The 18,412-nt window shown below is 64.5% G+C and overlaps 1 protein-coding gene across 2 annotated transcripts in view; it reads left to right on the forward strand.

The window, feature by feature from the left end:
* The first annotated feature begins 1,191 nt into the window (after nucleotides 1-1,191).
* The window catches only part of KCNN3 (potassium calcium-activated channel subfamily N member 3), a 117,013-nt gene continuing 99,792 nt past the window's right edge, over nucleotides 1,192-18,412 (forward strand). The window contains exons 1-2 of one of the 2 annotated variants that reach the window (XM_060644760.3): nucleotides 1,192-1,588; nucleotides 2,261-3,363. In XM_060644760.3, coding sequence (XP_060500743.2) covers nucleotides 2,464-3,363 — 900 coding nt within the window. In that variant the 5' untranslated portion in view covers nucleotides 1,192-1,588; nucleotides 2,261-2,463. Of the gene's footprint in view, nucleotides 1,589-2,260; nucleotides 3,364-3,980; nucleotides 4,078-18,412 lie in introns of those variants that run through there. The other variant, XM_060644761.3, reaches the window with a different exon arrangement.

Consider the following 18,412-nt stretch of genomic DNA (forward strand, 5'->3'; position numbering starts at 1 on the left):
TCCGCTGTCCAGCTCCAGCCATTTCCAGAAGAGTCTGCAGTGGACCTTCGGCTCTGGCACAGTTTGGTCCCCCCACGCTGTCCGTGACAGCAGGACATAGTGTAACAGTCCTTGTCTGGATCCAGAGGGCACAGCCGGGAGACTCGGAGGCGGGAGGCTGGCCCAGAAGGGTCAGCTGAAGCGGGAGGCAGGTCACGGTGCCGGAGGGGCACAGAAATGCCCAGGAGCCTGGCCCTGAACAATGATTCTCACAGCCCAGATGCTGTATCTGGCACTGAGAACCGATGCTAACGGCACGTTGGGCTACTAACAACTAATTTATTAGGAAATCATTAAGCCTAACAGGTGCTTTGTCTGGGGATGGGGGTGGGGGGAGAAGAGCAAGAAGACAGAGGGGAAAGGGAGGGAGGGCAGGGCATGCGGAGGGCGGGTGGGCTCTGGAGGGCCTGCACGGCCACGGGCAAGCACGGGAGACGCCAGGCTCGGGTCTGACCCGGGCGCTATGACTGGTGCCGGCGGGGTGGGGGTGCAGGGGGAACGACCACGTCGCTGGTGAGAACAACCACCATCGGGATTATTGTGTGCAGCCGTACTCAGGTTTCTGGGGTTGTGGCTTAGATTACAAGTAATATTTAGCTCTTAATCGCAGCCAACAGGGATTGCAGAGGTGAGGCTGGCACGCAGAGGGCTCTCTGGCCCGTTTGTTGGGAGCTCTGTCCACTTGCAGCTCGGCATTCAAGAGAGCTGCTTTAGAAACCCACTGTGTGTGTGTGCATGTGTGTGCGCGTGCACACGTGTGTGCACACGAGCATGCTTGTGGGCCAGTGCTCGCTCACCTAGGTACACACATGTGTGCACATACCGGGGTGTATGGCTCTCCTGCCTTTCCCCTTCCTGGACAGAAAAATCATTTCTCCCTCTGAAACCCCGGCTGTGCCTGGGGATCCCGTCACCTCCCCTTCCTCACTGATCCCTAAATCAGCTGCGGTTAGAAGGGGAAATGAATTCTGCTCTGCTCCCTTCTCTTTGGAACTCCCTTTGCACACAGTGGGAGCTTAATAAATACTTGATGATGGCTCTGAACCTGGGAAGCGGGCAGCTGTTCCCAGCTCTGACTCTCAGGGCCCCACAGGGCAGATCAGGTGGGGGAGTGGCCACGGCGGGGGGGGGGGGGGGGGATGGGGGGGGTTTCAGTCTTCCTCCCAGACGCTGTGGTGACGCCGCAGCGCCCGGGAGCTGGTCTGTTTCACACGCCCTGCTGTGGGAAGGCCGGTTTTCCTGCAAGCCTTCTCTGGGTCCTTCCCAGCACGCGGGCCACTTCATGGAGGACCCGCTTTGCCCTGAGCAGCACAGTGGAAAGGCCTCCGGGCGGACGGGATAGCAGCTGTGGGTCCCGCTGACCTGGGTTCAAATCCCAGCACCCTCCACCGGCCCGGTGACATCTGGCAATTTACTTACCTGTGCTTGTGTGATCTGTTCTTCAGTTTTCATCTGTAAAAGGAGAATGATGACATCATTTGCATAGGGTTGAAGTGGGGGGTGGAAGTAACAAAGCGGCGCCTGCACGCTTACTGCCGGCGTTCAGTAGGTGAGCTTACCCACCTGGGGTCGGGAGACTGGGGGGCCCGTCTGCTCTGTGACCCCTGGAGCTGTAGCTCAACGTCTCGGAGCATCAGGCTGTGAACTGGGGACACCAGGCCCACGTCCCCGGGCGTCTGGGGTCGACCTGCGGTAGACCCTGGCCGGTAACGACCGGCGGCCTGCCCGCCCCACCCCCGCGTCAGGGTGCGCAGCCCCCTCCTTGCGAGGCCCCGCTCCTCCTCCCCAGCGCGCCGCGCGCGCGCACGTCCCCGTCGCCTCGCGGGCTTGTGCCACACCTGTCGCAGCCGAGAGGGCCGGCCCGGGGTGGGGGGGTGGGGGGTGGGGGTGGGAGGGGCGGCGGAAACTACAGCTCCCAGCCCTCGCCGCGCGGCCCGGGCCGGGGGGTGGGGGGTGGGGGGTGGGGGGTGGGGTGGGGGCGGCGGGCCCCTCCCCCGGGGAGGAGCCCGCGCGGGGGCGGAGTCAGGAGGCGGTGGCGCCCCGAGCCGAGCCAATGAGCCCCGCTGCCACCAAGTGGGCTGGGCCTGCAGCGGAGCGCTGGCCGCGGGAGGGGAGAGCAGAGCTGTTGAGCCCGCGAGGAGCGAGGCTGAGCCTGGCCGTGCGCGCTCCCAGAGGGCCGCCTCCTGAGACGGAGTTCCTTCCCCGCTTCTTCTTGCCCCAGGCCCCTCCTGCCCAGGGCCATGCACCCCTGAGTGGCGGCGTCTGGACCCCGGGCAGCCCCAGAGAACCGGAGCCGGAGAACGAAGACGGGGCCAGGACACCTGCTGGGGGCTTGGATGCCCGGCTGCCTCTGAGGACATCTTTGGAGCGAGAGTGGCTTTGGGGTGGGGGGTTGTGCCGCAGGGAATCCAGCCAGGCCCCAAGATGGACACTTCTGGGCACTTCCATGACTCGGGGGTGGGGGACCTGGATGAAGACCCCAAGGGTCCCTGCCCGTCGTCCGGGGATGAGCAGCCGCCGCCGCCGCCGCCGCCGCCGCCGCCCCCAGCAGCCCCCCAGCAGCCCCCGGGACCCCTGCTGCAGCCTCCGCAGCAGCCCCAGCAGCAGCCAGCGCGTCCCCTGTCTCTGCTCGCCCAGGTCCAGAGCCAGCCCGTCCAGCCCGGCCTGCCGCACTCCTCACCCACGACGCTCAGGGGCCCCCCTTCGGCCAACTCCACCGCTGCCCTCCGCCCCTCCTCCAGGCAAGGCAGCCAGTTCAATCTCAATGACCACTTGCTCGGCCACTCTCCAAGCTCCACAGCCACAAGTGGGCCCGCTGGCGGCGGCCGGCACCGGCAGGCCAGCCCCCTGGCGCACCGGCGGGACAGCAACCCCTTCACGGAGATCGCCATGAGCTCCTGCAAGTACAGCGGGGGGGTCATGAAGCCCCTGAGCCGGCTGAGCGCCTCCCGGAGGAACCTCATCGAGGCCGAGCCCGAAGGCCAGCCCCTCCAGCTCTTCAGCCCCAGCAACCCCCCCGAGATCATCATCTCCTCCCGGGAGGACAACCATACCCACCAGACCCTGCTCCACCCCCCCAACGCCACCCACAACCACCAGCACGCCGGCCCCGGCCCCGGCCCCGGCCAGGCCACCTCCGCCGGCAGCGCCACCTTCCCCAAAGCCAACAAACGGAAAAACCAAAACATTGGCTATAAGCTGGGACACAGGAGGGCCCTGTTCGAAAAGAGGAAGCGTCTCAGTGACTATGCTCTGATTTTTGGGATGTTTGGAATTGTTGTCATGGTGATAGAGACCGAGCTCTCTTGGGGTTTGTACTCAAAGGTAGGGCTGCAGTTTCTCTTTATACCTTGAACAAAAGGAATATGTAGGTAGCAACAGAGAGAGAGAGAGAGAGAGAGAGAGAGAGAGATGGATGGAGAGGAAAGGGAGAGAAGATTGATGGAGGGCGGTGGTGGGGAGAGGCGTTTGCTCAATTAGATGGAGCGCTCGAACTTGGCTTGCTTTCCCAACCCCGGGAGAATTCATTCCTCGCCTTCTGGGGGGAGCACCCCCCGTGCACTGTGTCTGTTGCAGACTCTGTGCCGGGGAGGTTGAAAGAGTCCCTTCTGAGAAACCGTTTTCCTCCTGGCTCACGCGAACCAAAGCGGAGCCCAGCGGCTTCACGCACCAATTAATTACACTCTGCCTTGATGTGCCTGCCAGTCCCCGCGACTCCCCCTCCGCTCCCGCCCTGCTCCACTCCATTTTCCCCAGGATGGAAGAGAAATAAATGTCTGGGTGGGGGGTGGGGACTCCATGCCTGTCCCTTCTCTGCGGCTTCTCCCCCTCTTCCCAAGTTTCTCTTTTCCTCCTCGTCCCCGACAGACTTTTGGGCAAAATAGAAACGCACCCGTGACCCGAGTCTCCCGGGGGAGGGGGGGCACGGGTGAAAACAGGGGCGGAGGGAACCCGCGGCCCTTTCCCTCGGGAGAGAGCACTCAGAATAAAGCTGCTGCCGCCTGACGAAAATGGCTACAGGTGTCCCCAGCAGAGCAGGTGGGTGCCGCCGTGGCCTGAGCCCCGGGGAGCACCTCTCCCTCAGATGGGCTGACAGGGCTCCCGGATCAGTCAGGTGGAGCGTGTGCACAGCCGGGGCGGCTGGTGGCTGGGCTTCAGCCTCAGGCTTGGAGATCACGGCCTTTGGCGGGGGCGGGGGTGGGGGGGGTGGTGGTGATTCCCGGCAGGTGGGTTCCTGCCACGCTCGGCCTGCTGGGGGCCCTCGTGCTGCGGGCTGGAGGGCTCGGGGGACCCGGGCACTCATTGGACAAGCGGATTTCTTCCCACTCTACCCCTCACCCCCGATTTGTTGTTGGGGAGGAGGGTGTGTGAGTGCATGTGTGCGTGCTGGCCTGTCCCTTGGATTTCTCTTCCTATTTGTCATTTCGGGCAGGGGGTGGCTGGGAGGGGTTCAGCTGTTGGAGGTTTCAAATAGAGCCTGTTTCAGGCTGGGCCCAGCTGCTGTGGGGCTGTCACATTCCTTGTTGAGATCCAGCCGCAAAAACCTAGGAGGTGCTGATCGGATTTCCCTGTCCCCAGCCTCTCTCTCCAGCAGGGCACGGGCAGAACCGTCAAGCCACCTGAGTAGCCAGGACCTAGACTTCCTTCTGTGCAGAGGGTCCCCCAGGGCCCCAGCTGCTCAGAGGGGGCTGCCCCAGCTGGCTGCATGTCCGTAGCATGGGGTTTGAGCCCCTCAGAGAGCAGAAGTGAGTGGGGTTCCCGGCCGAAACAGCTCACTTAGTCATGCCCGAAGGCTGCAGCTCTCAGGGCCGCCTGGGGGGGGGGGGGGGCAGGGCGCTGGTGGGGGGGGGAGGGGCTGTCCCCCTCGGCGGGGCTCTGGCTCCTTCCAGCCACCCGTGGGGACCAGGAGCCGTCACCGAGGGAGAATGATGAAGGCCCCGGGACTAGGAGGTGGGGGGAAGGGGAGAGACCAGCACCCCAGTGACCCCGGGGGTCGGAGCTCTTCGGAGGACCCGGCTTGGGGCAGGTCTGTGCGCGTGGTCTTCATGTCACAGGAGGGTTGCCACTGGCAGGAGAGGGGCCAGGGCAGGGAGAGGGCCTCACCCGGAGCCGGAGGAAGCGGGGTCCGGTGTGGAGCAAGGGTCAGGGGGCCAACGGGCTGGGTGTCCCCCGCTTCTAAACCGTTGGCGCTCAAGGCGGCACGAGGGGTTATGACCAGGAAGGTCCTGCTGGGCCCAGCTGGTGCGGTGGCTGCCTTGTGTGCCCCTGGGACAGCCCTGGCTGTAGAAACAAGGCTCCCTTTAACCCGCTCCCCTGCCTGCCAGCCTTCCCGTCTGCCGTCTATTCGGGAAGCAGCATTTCCTGGGGTCTCCCGTGTCAGGGCCCGTGGACCCAGGAGGAGGAAGGCGGCTACCCCTCTCGTCCCAGACACAAACAGGATCATTTTAGGGAATCAGAGTGAAGGTTGGATCCCAGCTCGGTCGCTTCCAGAGCTGGGATCTCGGACAAGCCATGTAACTTCTGCGAGCCGGTCCCCCAGCTGTCAGTGGGGAGAGCGAACTTGCTAAGTGTAAGGCTCCAACACGGGGCCTCATGTCATTGTTATTAATAGTGGTGATGAGGGCAGAGAGGTCTTTCCCACCAACTCTGGCTCCGGAATCAGCTGGGCCCTTGACAGACTGGGAGCTAACGCTCGTCAGTGGCGTGAGAAGTTGCGTCTTGTCGGGGAGAAGTTCTGAGAGGGGCTGGAAGCACCTCCGATCACGGGTGGGTGGTAGGGAGGGCACGTCTGCCCCCAGGCTCTACCGTGGCCAGCGGGTTTGGGGGAGGAAGGAGTGTCGCCAGCTGGGAAAGCTGGGCTGCCCTCTCTTTCGCTGGGGATCTCTGGGTGTCCGGGTGGCTTTGCTGACCCGTGTGGACGTAGTCCAGGCGGGCTGGTAGCCGTGCACTGGTGGGGGGCTTCCCGCTCACGGGCCCTCGGAGGGGTCCCCGCTGCTTCCCCGAGTGATTGAAGGCGGCTGACGGGTGCCAGACCTGCAGCTTTCTGGAGCTCTCTGTTTTCCTCCACGGGGCTGCGGACCCCCCTTTGCGTCTTTGGCCGATACTTGTTGCTGGGGGAGAATCTGCCACGTGGGGCTGGCTCTCTGGAGACGGAACCTGGCCCTGCCCTGAGGCTCAGAGTTCGTGCAAAAGGGAGCCAGAGTGAGGAGGTGAGAAGTCGGCCAGGGTGGTCCTCGGTCCCCTCCTCACAAGCCTGAGGTGACGCGGGGGGGGGGGTGGGAGGTGGGCCAAAGCAGGGTCCAGATGGCAGGAGGGGCGGGGCCATGAGTCCCCCCCACCCCGTAGCAGACAAGTGCCCGAGGCGGCCCTCGTGGGCTCCGACTGGTTCCGGGCTATCCCTGAACTGGACGAAGAGTCTAGGGTTAAAAAAACAAATAGGTGCTTTATGTCAAGGGCATAGACACCGTGGCAGGGCCGGGGTTAGAGGTCCCGCCGAGAGGTCCCAGGGATGTGGTCTGTCACGTCTGTGCCCGTCAGGACGGAGGCAGCGATGCTTTGGGGACGCCCTGGCATTCCGTGCTCCTCCAGACTTGGTCTGAGGCACACCTCCGGCTGTGCTGTGTGCACCGGGACCACAGGGCCCGGCCCCCTCCATCCCGGAGCCGAGGAGCCCCCGGCCCCGGCTGGCCGGTCCCGTGGGGGCCTCCTCGCAGGGACCTCTGGTGTCGGCTGTGACCACCGGAGGGGGGGGGGGCAGAAATGCTGCTGCCACAAGGCAGCCGTCTCCGTCCCCGTGTGTGCCCAACCTCCAGCCCCTACCCGCCCCCGGACTCACCTCCCTGGCAGAACTGACCGCTGCCGGGGGCCCCGCTGCTCTTCCCGCTGCCCCTGCCTGGCCTTGCTGTGGGGACCGCCGCGGCCACGGGTCCCCCTGGCCCGTCTCCTCCCACGCGTGGCCTCCCCCCCACCCCGGCTCCAGCGCTCTTCCTCCTTCAGAACACCCGGGGTGGGGGAGGCAGGCTTCTCCGCACGCCCAGGGGGGCCTGGGCTCCTGGCCGTCCGCGCTGCGAAGAAAACGGGGTCCCCTCGGGCCGACTTGTGGGGTGTCTTTGCTGACCTCACAGAGGTCAGGGGGTCCACCCTCGGCCTCCAGCCCGGATGACCGAGCAGGTTCGCGGGTCCCCGCGCGGGAAGCCCCTGTCTGCATAAGGGCAAAGTGGCAGCTGGGCTCGGCGGGGTGACCGGCCCGCGCCTCCTGCCAGACCCGGGAGCCGCGTTGGGCGGGTAGGCGGCGTGTTTGCGGACAGCGGCCTCGGGGTGCCCGTGCCTGTGGTTTCCGGTGTGTTGGCGTTGCTGAACGGGACGGAGCCCTCCGGGGACCCTCATGCGTCACGGCCTGCAGGGCACGGCGGCAGGAGGCGGGAGGGTCGGAGCCAGGGGTCTGTTTTGCGCCGAGGTCACGCTGAGTGTCTTGGCCCAGGGAGGACTCGTGAGCCGCCCTGAGAGCGTGGAAGCAAGGCCCTGCTCCCACCCAGGGTGGTGGCGACCTTATTTATGAGCTTCGCGACGGCCTACGGCTGAGTCAAACGTTTGTAACCCCAGAGGGGACGACTCAACAGTACCTGCTTCCCCTTAGGCATCGTCACGCTGTTTGTAACCGTCCGGGAGGGACTTCGGGGTGCCTGCCTCCCCCACCTGCCCCCCAAGCAGCGTCCATCGCTGGGCGTGTCTGCTGTGCAGGCTGATCGGAAAGCTGGGGGACCCCCTCGCCTGCCCCTCACAGAGCTTTCGGGGAGGGGCACTGGCGAGGCCGCGGTCCAAAGACCGCGAAGGTAACTTCAAAACATCGAAGGTAAAGCAACACAAACCGAAAGGAAATTCGAGTAACCGCCGTAGAGAAGCCGCGGCCTGGATGGCAATGTAAAATCAGAAGACAGAGCTTTGGTTCTGTGGCAGTTATTTGTAAAGCACATTTGGGGGAGAAAATGAGTACGTATGAGAGAGTGAGGTTGTGAGGGGGCAGCGTGGAGGCCCCGCTGTGCTGGCTCAGCGGCAGGCCCGCCCTTCATTCGGACCTGTTTTCCTTCTCTCTCTTTCCAAACCCCAAAGGGAGAGGGAAAGAATCAGTCATTCCTCTTTAAATAATGAGGGGGGGATTGGGAGGCCACGCTGTTCCCGGAGCCGTGGGGAGGAAGTTCTGGGCCTTTTCTTCTGCGGAGGAAAGTCTGCAGGAGGAGGCCAGGAGGAGGCCAGGGTTCCGCGGCGCCCCCGGGCTCCCCCCGGCCCCCCAGGGGCTCGGCTGCAGGCAAGGGTGCCGGAGGTGGGCTGGGGGCTGGCCCTGTGCCGGCCGCTGGGCGAGGGGGAGGCAGGGGCCGCTCTGTGCTCTGCCTCGATGGCTGTCCTCTGTCCTGGCTGGAGTGCTGGGAGGCGTGGGTGTGGTCCCGTCCCCTTATAGAGAAGTCCCCAGGCCGGACGCTGTCAGTGGGCTGTCAGTGGGCGGCGGTGCTGGGGTGAGAACCCGGGGCCCTCGGCCCATCTGACTCCCGAGTTGAGGCCTTTCCTCGCCTGCTGCTGCCGGAGAAACTGTTTATGATTCCGCAGAGAGACAGATCTAGGTGGCCAGGCCGGAGACCCGCGTGCCCCACACTGGGAGGGAGGGAACTGTACCGGGGAGGGGCGGGGAGAGCGGGGCAGGTGCAGCCTGGGTGCCGGGTGAGGTGGTGGACAGGCCCCGGGGCGGTGCTGGAGGCCTGGCCGTACTGCCCCCGGGTGATGATGGACAGGGCGGGTGTGGGGGTTATAGACAGAACGAGAGCTCTCTCTGTGAGGCTCCCCGCCCCCCAAACCTGGCTCCAGCCCCGGGCTCTGGCCCCTGCCCTTCCTCGGGAGGCCTCTTCCTCCGTACCGGCCACCCGGGTGCCCACTGGGGGTGACCGTGGGCTCGGCTTGTCCACTGCTCACGGTTTTTCCGTGCTTTCAGCTCCTCGCGACCCCACCGTGGCCCTGGGGTCGCTACAAGCCGCTCTGTTCGCAGGTGGGAAGTGGGGTGCACAGAGGTGCGTGGGCGTGCCAGGTGCCCCTCTCAGGAGAGATGGTTCTAGATCCAGAGCCCAGGGCCCCAGCACCTGCCGTCTCCCTGTGCTGAGCTGCCACAGGCCTCTGCTGGGGGTTTGAGGGAGGGAACCTCCAAAAGCTTCTCCGTCCTGGTTCTAGAATTGCCTTCCTCATTCACGCTGGAGGCTCAGCTTCCTACCTCGGCGGCGTGAGGCCGTGTTTGGCTCTGTGAGCGGCAGTGAGTGTTACAGAAAGGCTGGTCTGCTTCCCTCTTGCTTCTGACTCGCCGTGCAACTGCTGTCAGGGCCCTTCACCTCTCTGGGCCTCTGGTTCTCCGGCTCGGAAACGAGGGCAGGGCCCTGGCGCTGACCCCCCAACCCCGTCCCAGAGCTTTCTGACCCCACCGGATGTGCGTCTGTGATGTTCCACTGCTAAGACCACACAGGCCGCCGTCCTCCAGCTCTGTCCTCGGCCAGGCCCGCACCCAGGTGCCACCCACCCAGGCCGTCCGCAGCGTCTACTGGGGAGGCTCCCTGCGGACAGTCCCCGAGGGTTAACCAGACCAGAATGGGAGGGTCACGGGCAGGGGCCTTTCTGGGAACGAGGAGTCTCAGGAGCCGGGGCTGAGGGATGCAGAGGCCAGGAGGGGAGTGGAGCAGGGAGGCCCGGGAAGGTTGCTGGGGCCACGTGTCGTCCTAGAGGCTGGAAGCAGGGAGCGGGATGCCTGCACCAGGGACAAGGGCGTGGGGGCCGTTTCATGGCGAGTTGGCGGGGGCCCTGCCCGCTGCACTTCTGTCCCCAGAGTTGTGACGCATCGGCACGGCCGACCTCCCAGCGTGGTGGTCAAGGGCTCGGGCGCTGGGTTTGAGTTCCGACTTGGAATGTGGTGGTGGGTCCTCAGGGAGTTTCCTGGATCTGAAACTCACTTCTCAGACGGCAAGAGGGAATCTCGGCCCTGCCCGTAGCACGGCACCCGGTGCAGAACCGGGCGCGCACTCAGCCTTGACACGTGCCGCTGCTGCCCTGGGGAGCCCCGCGCCGACATGGCGCTCCCGCCGACCCACAGCCACTTGGAGGACCGTGGGCGCGCAGGTCGCCTCCCACACCGGTGGCTCTGGACCAGGTGAGCACGTGTGGCCTGTGCCCCCTTTCTGATGAAACCGACGGCCCCCCCTTGGACGACAAGCCCCGGTCATGTTCCCGGACGGGTCTGCACGGGCGCATCTGGGCCGTGAGAGGAAGCAGGACGTTCCCCGGGAGGAGGGGCCGCAGCGCTAGCCTGGCCTGGGCTTCTGGCCTCGTCTCGTGGGACCCAGTTCTCCTGCTCACGGTCAGCAAGCTGCGGCCCGGGCACAGCTGACCGGGTGTGGCCGTGCAAACGGGACAGGTGGAGAGGGAACAAAAATAAGCCTATGGAGTCAGGCCAGAGGCCGAGCGTCCAGGAGGAAGGTCAGGGGGGACACACGATGACCAGGCAGAACGAGGCCGAGAGCAGGGGCGGCAGGGAGAGGGCCAGCAGGGGGGGCCGCCTGGGACAGAGCCAGGGGACCAAGGAAGCGCTGGGGCTTTCTCGTGTGACTTCGAGATGACGGGCTCTCCTCTGAGACCCGTGACAGGGAATTCGGGGATGTGGGGCCTGTGGGTTGAGGCTTTCTGGGCTCTGTGCTGCGGCGGGCGGGGAGGTCGTGCCGGGGTCAGCGCCTGCCCCGTGTGGGGCACGTTTCCCCCCACGGGGCTACTTGGTGGCGAGGTAACAAGAGTTGTATTCTGAGCGGGGCCCCGGCAGTGCTAAATGAACAACACGCAAGTGATGTGCGAAATAACACGCACGTTGGCACCTCCTATTTTGAGGCCGCTTGCCGGGCCTTTTCCTTAAGGGACGGGCGTGATACTGTGTCAAGCAAGCGGGCAGGTGCCTGAAAGGTCGCTCCCCCGGGGGCTGGACTGGCTGGTGTCGGCCCTGGAGAGCGCCCGGGCCCTGGGCCGGCGGGCGGCACCCGTGGGAATCGTGGTCTGGTTCGGCTTGAACTCTTAGGCCTTAGGCCTTGGCAGGCTGGCCGGCCTGGGGCAGCCCCTCGCTGCCGGGTGACCGTGAGGCCGGCGCCTCAGACTCTGCCAGCCTCGCGTTCCCCGTGTGCACGTGGGGCGAGCGTGCTCGTGGCCCGGCGGCCTCGTGGCCCGCACCCCCGCCCCCCCGCCCCCGGTGGCCCGCGAGGGGAGTCCTTCCTGGCCGGGCGCCTGCTTGGCTGCATCCTCGCAGGGATTCGTGTAGAGCTGTTCTCCTTCGTGAGAAGGTTCCTGCTTTTGACGAACTGGGGCTTGGCCATGTTTTCTCTTTTCTGGCTCTACTGGGTCGGGGGTCGGCTTGCTCAGCCAGTGCCCGAACAGGCCCCCACGTGGCAGTGCCGGGAGCCGCTGACCGAGGTGATGTCGCCTTCCTCCAAGATGAGGGCTCGGGCGGGGTGCGCCACCCTCGGTCGGGCCTTTGGTCGGGCCTTTGGAGGGGCTCCGAGCGGCGGTGTTGTTGGTGGCGTGAAGGGGGGGCCCGGGGGAGCCGGTGGCTACCTGGCCGGGGTGGAGCCTGTAAGCCGGGCAGCCACGTGCCACGGCCCTGCAGGTGTGCTGGCCTGGGTGGCTGTGGCCCCTGCCCACCTCCGTGAGGGGGGCAGAGCAGGGGCCACGGGCCTCCTCGCAGGACGGCGAGGCCCAGGGAAGTTGTGCGACTTGTCCGAGGCCTCTCGGCGTGGCCAGCGGCCAGGGCGAGGCTGGGGCCCAGTACGCCTGCTACGGGGAGGCCCCGTTCCAGCTCCCAGGACTGCGGGGGTCCGCGCCCGTAAGCACCGCGTGAGCCACGGGGGACTCTCCTCTGGAATGTGTTGCTCTCCCCCCGCTCCTCCCGAAACAGCTCAGCCTTCCACCACGGATCTGTCCAGCTGTGTGGCCTTGATCGGTGGCCTCTGTCTGGAAAGTGGGACTGTAATTCCTTTTGCTGAGGCTGGAGGTGGGCGATTCAGCATGGCTTAGACCTGGCCCCAGGGGGCTCCTAGGCCCGCGCGGGTCTCCGAGGCCTGCTTTTTCTTCCCGGAGACCAGTGGCCACGGGATCCCACGGGATCCCTCAGCTGGTCCCGAGACTCCCTGCCCTCCTGCTCTGGGCTGGACCAGACGTTGTCACTGCTCCCGGAGTGTGGCGGTGCTGAGCCGGAAGGAAGGACGTTCGGCGTGAGACACAGACCCACAGACCGGGTCCGCCCTGCCCGCCGGCGAGGGGCAGGTGCCCCAGGGGGAGATGGAATGTCTGGAGCCGAGTGCAAGTCCGGGGTGGAGGCTGGGTCCCGAGGGTCTCCTTGTGGCCGGGCAGGGCCGCCTGTAACGCTCCTGTCCAGCAGCTCGGAGGAACACGCTGCTCTCATGAAGGGGAAACGTCTTCTCTTTCCATAAAAACGACAACAAAGCAACGCAGTCTTATTCGGGAGTGAAGACGAGGCCAGACTGGGACATGACTCAGGGCTTTCCTGCCTCTTGTCTCATTCAGTCCTCATAACAGCCCCCTCGAGTGACAGATGGCCCGCCCGAGGCTCAGAGAGGTCAGGAGGCTCGCCCCGGGCCTCGCAGCCAGGAGGGAGTGGAGTTGTGGTCTGAACCCACGAGTGCCCTCAAAGCCCACCCCCCTGTGTGGCCACCTTGTGGCCTGGCCCTCTCAAGCCAAAGTGCTTCTCCTGGAGGCGTCCACCCTGCCAGCCTCGCCGCCCCCCCTCCCACCCCCCCCTGCTCCGGCCCAGGCCCTCCCATGGGTGATTGGAGCTCGGGGGAGGGGGAGTGCCTCGGGTTTGGGAGGAGGGATTTGTTCACTTTCCAGGAGCCCCGGGAGGCTGGCAGGGCAGGCTGGGCTCTGGGGCCGAGGTCCCCCAGGGGGACAGTGTGTTCTTTCCCCGCATTCCCATCCCCTCTCTTGGGCTTCCTGGCTGTGCGTCCGTGTGGGGGAGGGGGGGTGGTCAGCCTCTGGAACCTCGGCCTCCAGACCTGGGGGTGGGGGTGCCGTGACTCCACCCTCGCCCGGAGGGGAAGTGCCCAACACTGTCATCGTGTGATCGGAAACGTCCAGACGCATGTGCTCACCAGAACCCAAATTGCGGGGCCGCCCCCGACCCCCTGCTGTCTCTGCGCAGCCACCCCCCTGCCTCGTCCCGTTCGTGGAGCCCCAGTTCATGGCTCGCTCTCCTCTGTCCGTCCTGCTCATGTCTGTCCCAGGAACCCAGCCGCTCCCTGCCCTCTGCTCCCCGACCCTCGGTCTCCAGTTGTAGCTGGCTCAGGAGGCCGACAGGTGCTGGTGTCCTGCCGGGCTGTGGGGTCCAGGACTGACCGAGCAAGACGTGGGGCTCACGGGCGGGCTGGGCGGGGCAGAAGCAGGTGCACGAGGCCTGCTGGGTCTCCGTTGCTGCCTGTCCTCCCCCTACCTCCCCGTCTCTCATGTGCCCGCAGCCGCCTCCCAGCCGGCCCTGCTGCATACGTTGTCCAGGAGAGCCTGGCCCTGAACAGCCTGCCTCCGTCACTGCCTGCGTGCGTGGCTTTGGGCGAGTTGTCTTGGTGTTTCTATTCTTACCCTTGGGGGTTAATCAGAAACCCTCTTTCTGGGGCAACTGTGAGGATTGAATGGCACACCCCACAGGCAGAGCACGTGATGTGGTTTGGGCCCGCGCTGAGTGCCAGTCGGGAGTGCAGGTGCAGAGGACGTCCCTGCGCTGGGGTGGGGAGGCTTGTCTCCCGGCCTCGGTTTTGTCATCTGGCAAATGGGAGAGGTGAGGATGGGGCTGGAACAGCCACTCCGGTGGGGAGGTGAGGCCCAGGGAGTGAGCCGGGGAGGCTGGGGTTCCCCGAGCTGGTCCTCTTCCGAGGCCCCCTGTCCCGGGAGTGAAAGCCTGCGAAGGCATTGTGGCTAAGTGGATTTTGTCACTCGGGAAGCAGCTGAGAGAGACAGGCCCTTCTGGCCAGCCTCCCTCCCTGCTGCCTCCTCCCTGCAGGCCAGCCCTTGGCGTGAGGCCTGCTCACTCCTGAGCTCTCCTAGCAGCAGGGATTTAATTACTATAATGTAAGTAGCCGTGGCTTGAGGCCTTTTGGCGGAAGGGAAACAGATTTGTCTTCTCACTGGGAGAATAAAAATCGATGGGAAGGAAAGGACATGTACCTTCCTGGGGCGGTGGGGGGGGGGGGGGCACGTGTGCGGTTCAAGGACCCTTGCTACTTGGTTTTTGCCTTCCGTGGCGGCCAGGCCGCCTCTGTTTCCCCCGTGATCCTGGGAACAGATCAGCCTACCACACGAGAGCCTACTATGTGCTAGCACTGCCCCTGAGAAATTTGCAGCTGAGTAGGCACCCCAGCAGGAAAACAGATAACTCTGTGCATTTGGCGGATGTGGTTGAACGTCTATCATGGGCCAGATTGTTGGAGGCTCTGCAGACAGAGCGGGGAAACCACAGCAGACAGAAACCCCAGCCTCCAGGAACTTACGTTTCAGTAGGTGAAACTGACAGTAGACTTTGTAATATACCTACGAGCTCCGTTAGATGGTGTTAAATGCCCTGAAGAAACACAAAGCTGGGTGGGGAGGCAGAGAGGGCCTCCCCAGAGGTGACATGTGATGAGGGGGTTTTCCGGAGCTGAAAGAGGAGGAGGAAAGAGGCCGGGTCGGGGCCACATCTGAGCGTCTGACGGCCACGCCCGTATAGACCGAAGTCGGGCCACGTCTGGAACTTCACACCGTCCGGGAGCCGTGTTAGAGAAGGTGAAAGGGAAATGTGAAATTCACGTTAATGTTTTTTTATTTAACCCGATATAGTAAAAATATTACCACTTCAACACATAATCAATGGAAGGAATTGCTGAGACAGTTAATTTCTGCTTTTCCTACCGTGTCTTTGAAATCCGGTGTGCGTCTCACAGCACCCTCAGTGGGGCACAGATCTTCAGAGGAGTCCCAGATCTGCCTTTAGAGTTCAAAATTTGTGGCTAAAACAGTGGACTTGGACACCCAAGTTGTTGCAAATAGGTCTACAGCTTTCCCAATAAATGAACGGACCATCGATTTTCAATGTAAATTATCGGAAATGAAATATACTTAGAAATCCTGTTGCACGGGCCACGTTGCCAGGCTCAGTGGTCTTGTGGCCGGTGTCCATCTTGCGGGAATTGGCTCTTCCCCCGGGTGAGGTGGGGTCTCTGAGGGGCGTCGTGAGGTCTGACATACATTTTAATAGGATCCCTCTGGCCACAGAGTTGGGAACAGAGGGGGGGGTGGGGCAAAGGGACCCAGGTAAGGCCGCTGACCAGGTGAGGGTCATGGTGCTTTGGATGGGGCGGGACCAGCGGGAGGGTGAGACACGGTTGGATCCTTGGGAAGTTGGGGATTGGATGTGGGGTGTGGTAGTGCTGGGGAAGGGGCGGCGGGGAGACAGAGGGGAGTCAGGAGAGGGCCAAACAAATGTGAGAGGACTGGGGGGAAGGTGGGATTTGGGGCTGGACTGAGGTTTGAGGTGCGTCAGGGGGTGGCAGCCCCAGAGGTGGTGGGAGGTCACAGGACGTGCCCGGGGCGTGGAAGGCTCTGCCTGGGCCCCCGCGCCGAGACGGATGGATGGCTCCTGCTGTTCATTCCAGGGGACGGTTCGTGGCCACTGGCCACATTTCAACAGCATTCACGTCAGTTCTCTGTTCCTCCAACACCACCACGATCACGGGTCGGAGGCCGTGGGAGGTCGCTGGGGTCTTTCTGGGCCAGAACCATGCTTCAAGGTCAGGTTTCCCTGCCCTAGGCTGACCCCAGAGCAGTTCGATGAATGAAAAGGGTCCTGAGCGGTGGAAAGCACCCCTAGCATGGCCGAGATCTGCGTTTCTAATTTTCCCGAGCATCACCTGACCAGGGCGTGGGGCGGGATTAGGGAGAGGCCTCGCCTCGGCAGGGCCTGCCAGCCTCACGCTCACCGCCGTGTAGCCCAGTGTCCAGGGCTCTCTGGGACCATGCACGGGGCCGCCGTACCTGCCCCCTGACGGCTGGGTGGGTGGGGGGGACTCGGGAAAGGGTCCACCCCTCCTCGCTCCTAAGACCTCCTCCGTTGGTCTACGCGTGCTGGGACCTGGGCCTGGAGGGCGAGGGTCTCAGGACCTGCGGACCGGGGCCACTCTGCTCCGGCAGCCCAGGCCCGCTGGGACCCTGAGCCTTGTCGGGACTTTGGTGATTTAATGTTGGGGTCTGTCCACGTGGAGAAGGGGGTGACGGTGCCTGTCTTGCCGTTTTGTGAGGTGGTGTTGATGCGGGACCTGACTCGGTGACCGGACACTTAGGAAGGACTGGCCCTCGGCCCTTCCTCCTTCCAGGGCGGCAGGTTTGTTCCCCATCGATGGGGAGAGTGAATAGCGCCCCCCCCCCCCATGACACCTGGGACCCAACCCCTTGCCTCTAGGTCAGGGCTGCCCAACTGCGGTGACTTTGCTCCCCGGGGGCACCCTCAGCGGTGCCTGCTGACATCATCGGTTGCTGCGAGTCGGGGAGGGGTGTTACATCTCGAGGGGCGGTGGCTGGTGGACACCCCACCACATGCCACACCGTCCCCACAACAAGAATCGCCCGGCCCCACATGTCACAGAGGTTGGGAGACCCTGCTTTGGGGGACTGGCCCTCCCCGGCTCTCAGGCGAGAACCGGTCGATGCTGCGTCAGACCCTCACAACACCCTCTGCTCAGTGGCTCTGGCCGGGGCGGGAAGGCCCGGGTCAACACTGGCCTCAGTGGGCGTTTCCTTGTTCCTAGCGTCTCGCGGTCCCCCCACAGGCCAGGTCAGGTCCGTAAATGGGACAGCGGTGTCTCTGAAGCCACCTGGGGCCAGGGGCCGCTCGGCCAGCTGCGACGTGCTGACCAGAGGCCATGGGACTGACTATAGACTTTCTGCCCCAGCCCTGAATGACGCTTCGGGGGAGGGAGAGCCCAGGACGCCCCTGCCCCTGCAAGGCTGCACGGTGTCCTCCCAGACCTGCTCCATCCGGCCTCTTGTTTCGCATTTCCTTGAGCACGTGGGGCTGGTCTCCATCTGGGACGCGGAGTTTGCAGGAAAACGCAGGGCCATTATTTCTGCACCGCGTGAGCGGGAGACAGAGCTGGGTGAGCAGACCTCGCAGGGGGAGAGTAGGGTGCGCCGGCCCGGGCATTGCTAGGATCCTTCTGGGTTCCCCCGTGGCCACGACGGGAGACGAGTGTTGCTCTGAGCTCAAGACCCCCGGGAGAGGCAGGGCTTGCAGCCGGGGAAGGGTCCGCACCAACATGTTGAGGGGCTGAGGACCCTCTACCGGGCAGCCTTTCACTGATGCCCGCTCTCTGCTGGGCACTGGTCTCGGAGGGGGACACAGGCGGACAGCACGTGGTCTGGGGTGGTCAGGCCACAGCCGGCGGGCACCGGTGGCAGGTACAGCTTCGTGCTGGGGCCACGCCCGTGCCTCTTCGTGTCTGGAGGCTTCTCGGAGGAGGTGAGGGCTGGGCTGGGCTGGGCTGTGAAGGAAGGTAAGGCTTTGTGGGACAAAGGAGAAGGGACAGTCTGGCTGAGGCCCGAAGCCGGAGAGTTCCGGGTGTTCTCAGGGAGGGGCGGAGGACGTGGGTTTTTCCAGAAGTGTTGGGAACAGAAGGCTGGAAAGGGGCGTGGAAGCCGGTCACGGGGCCTTGCCCAGCAGGCACTCGGGTCTAAAGGCTCAGAGAGGGAGGGAAGGCCTTTGAGCGGCACAGCAGTGTGGCCAAGCCACGGCAGGCTCGTAGGAGGGCCGAAGCAGGAGGCTGGCCAGGAGGGCCCTGCCAAGGTTCCAGGGAGGAAGTCGGGGCCGAAGCAGGCTGCGGTGGGGGCAGGCGGTGTGGGCTCCCTCCCCACCCCCCCCGTCTCCGCCCCGAGTACCCCGGTTGTACGTGCAGGTCGCTGCGGGCTGTCCCGTCCCTGCTCAGAGCCCGCCCGGCCCAGAGAGCAGCCGCCAGCCCGGCGTCGCCCCCTCCTGCTTGTTTTCACAGCCCCGGGCGTGCCAGGTCGCAGCCCGGCTGGTGGGCTGTGAGGCCGGGCCAGCACCTCAGTCCCTGTGCCTGTGAAATGGGGTAGTGATGCCCACAGGGTGGTCGTGGAGAACGCAGGTGCAACGTTCTTCGCCCAACAAACGGCCACCATGTTTCATCCGTGAGAGGTGGTGACAGACTGGCCGTGATGAGGTGGGTGGGGCAGGACTGTGTCGCCTTTATTGTTTTTAATTTCTTTTTAAATTTTTTTTGAGAGAGAGAGAGAGAGAGAGAGGGAAAAGTGG

The sequence above is a fragment of the Panthera onca genome, chromosome F1 (genome assembly GCF_046562875.1).
Source record: "Panthera onca isolate mPanOnc1 chromosome F1, mPanOnc1 haplotype 2, whole genome shotgun sequence".
Taxonomy (NCBI): Eukaryota; Metazoa; Chordata; class Mammalia; order Carnivora; family Felidae; genus Panthera; species Panthera onca.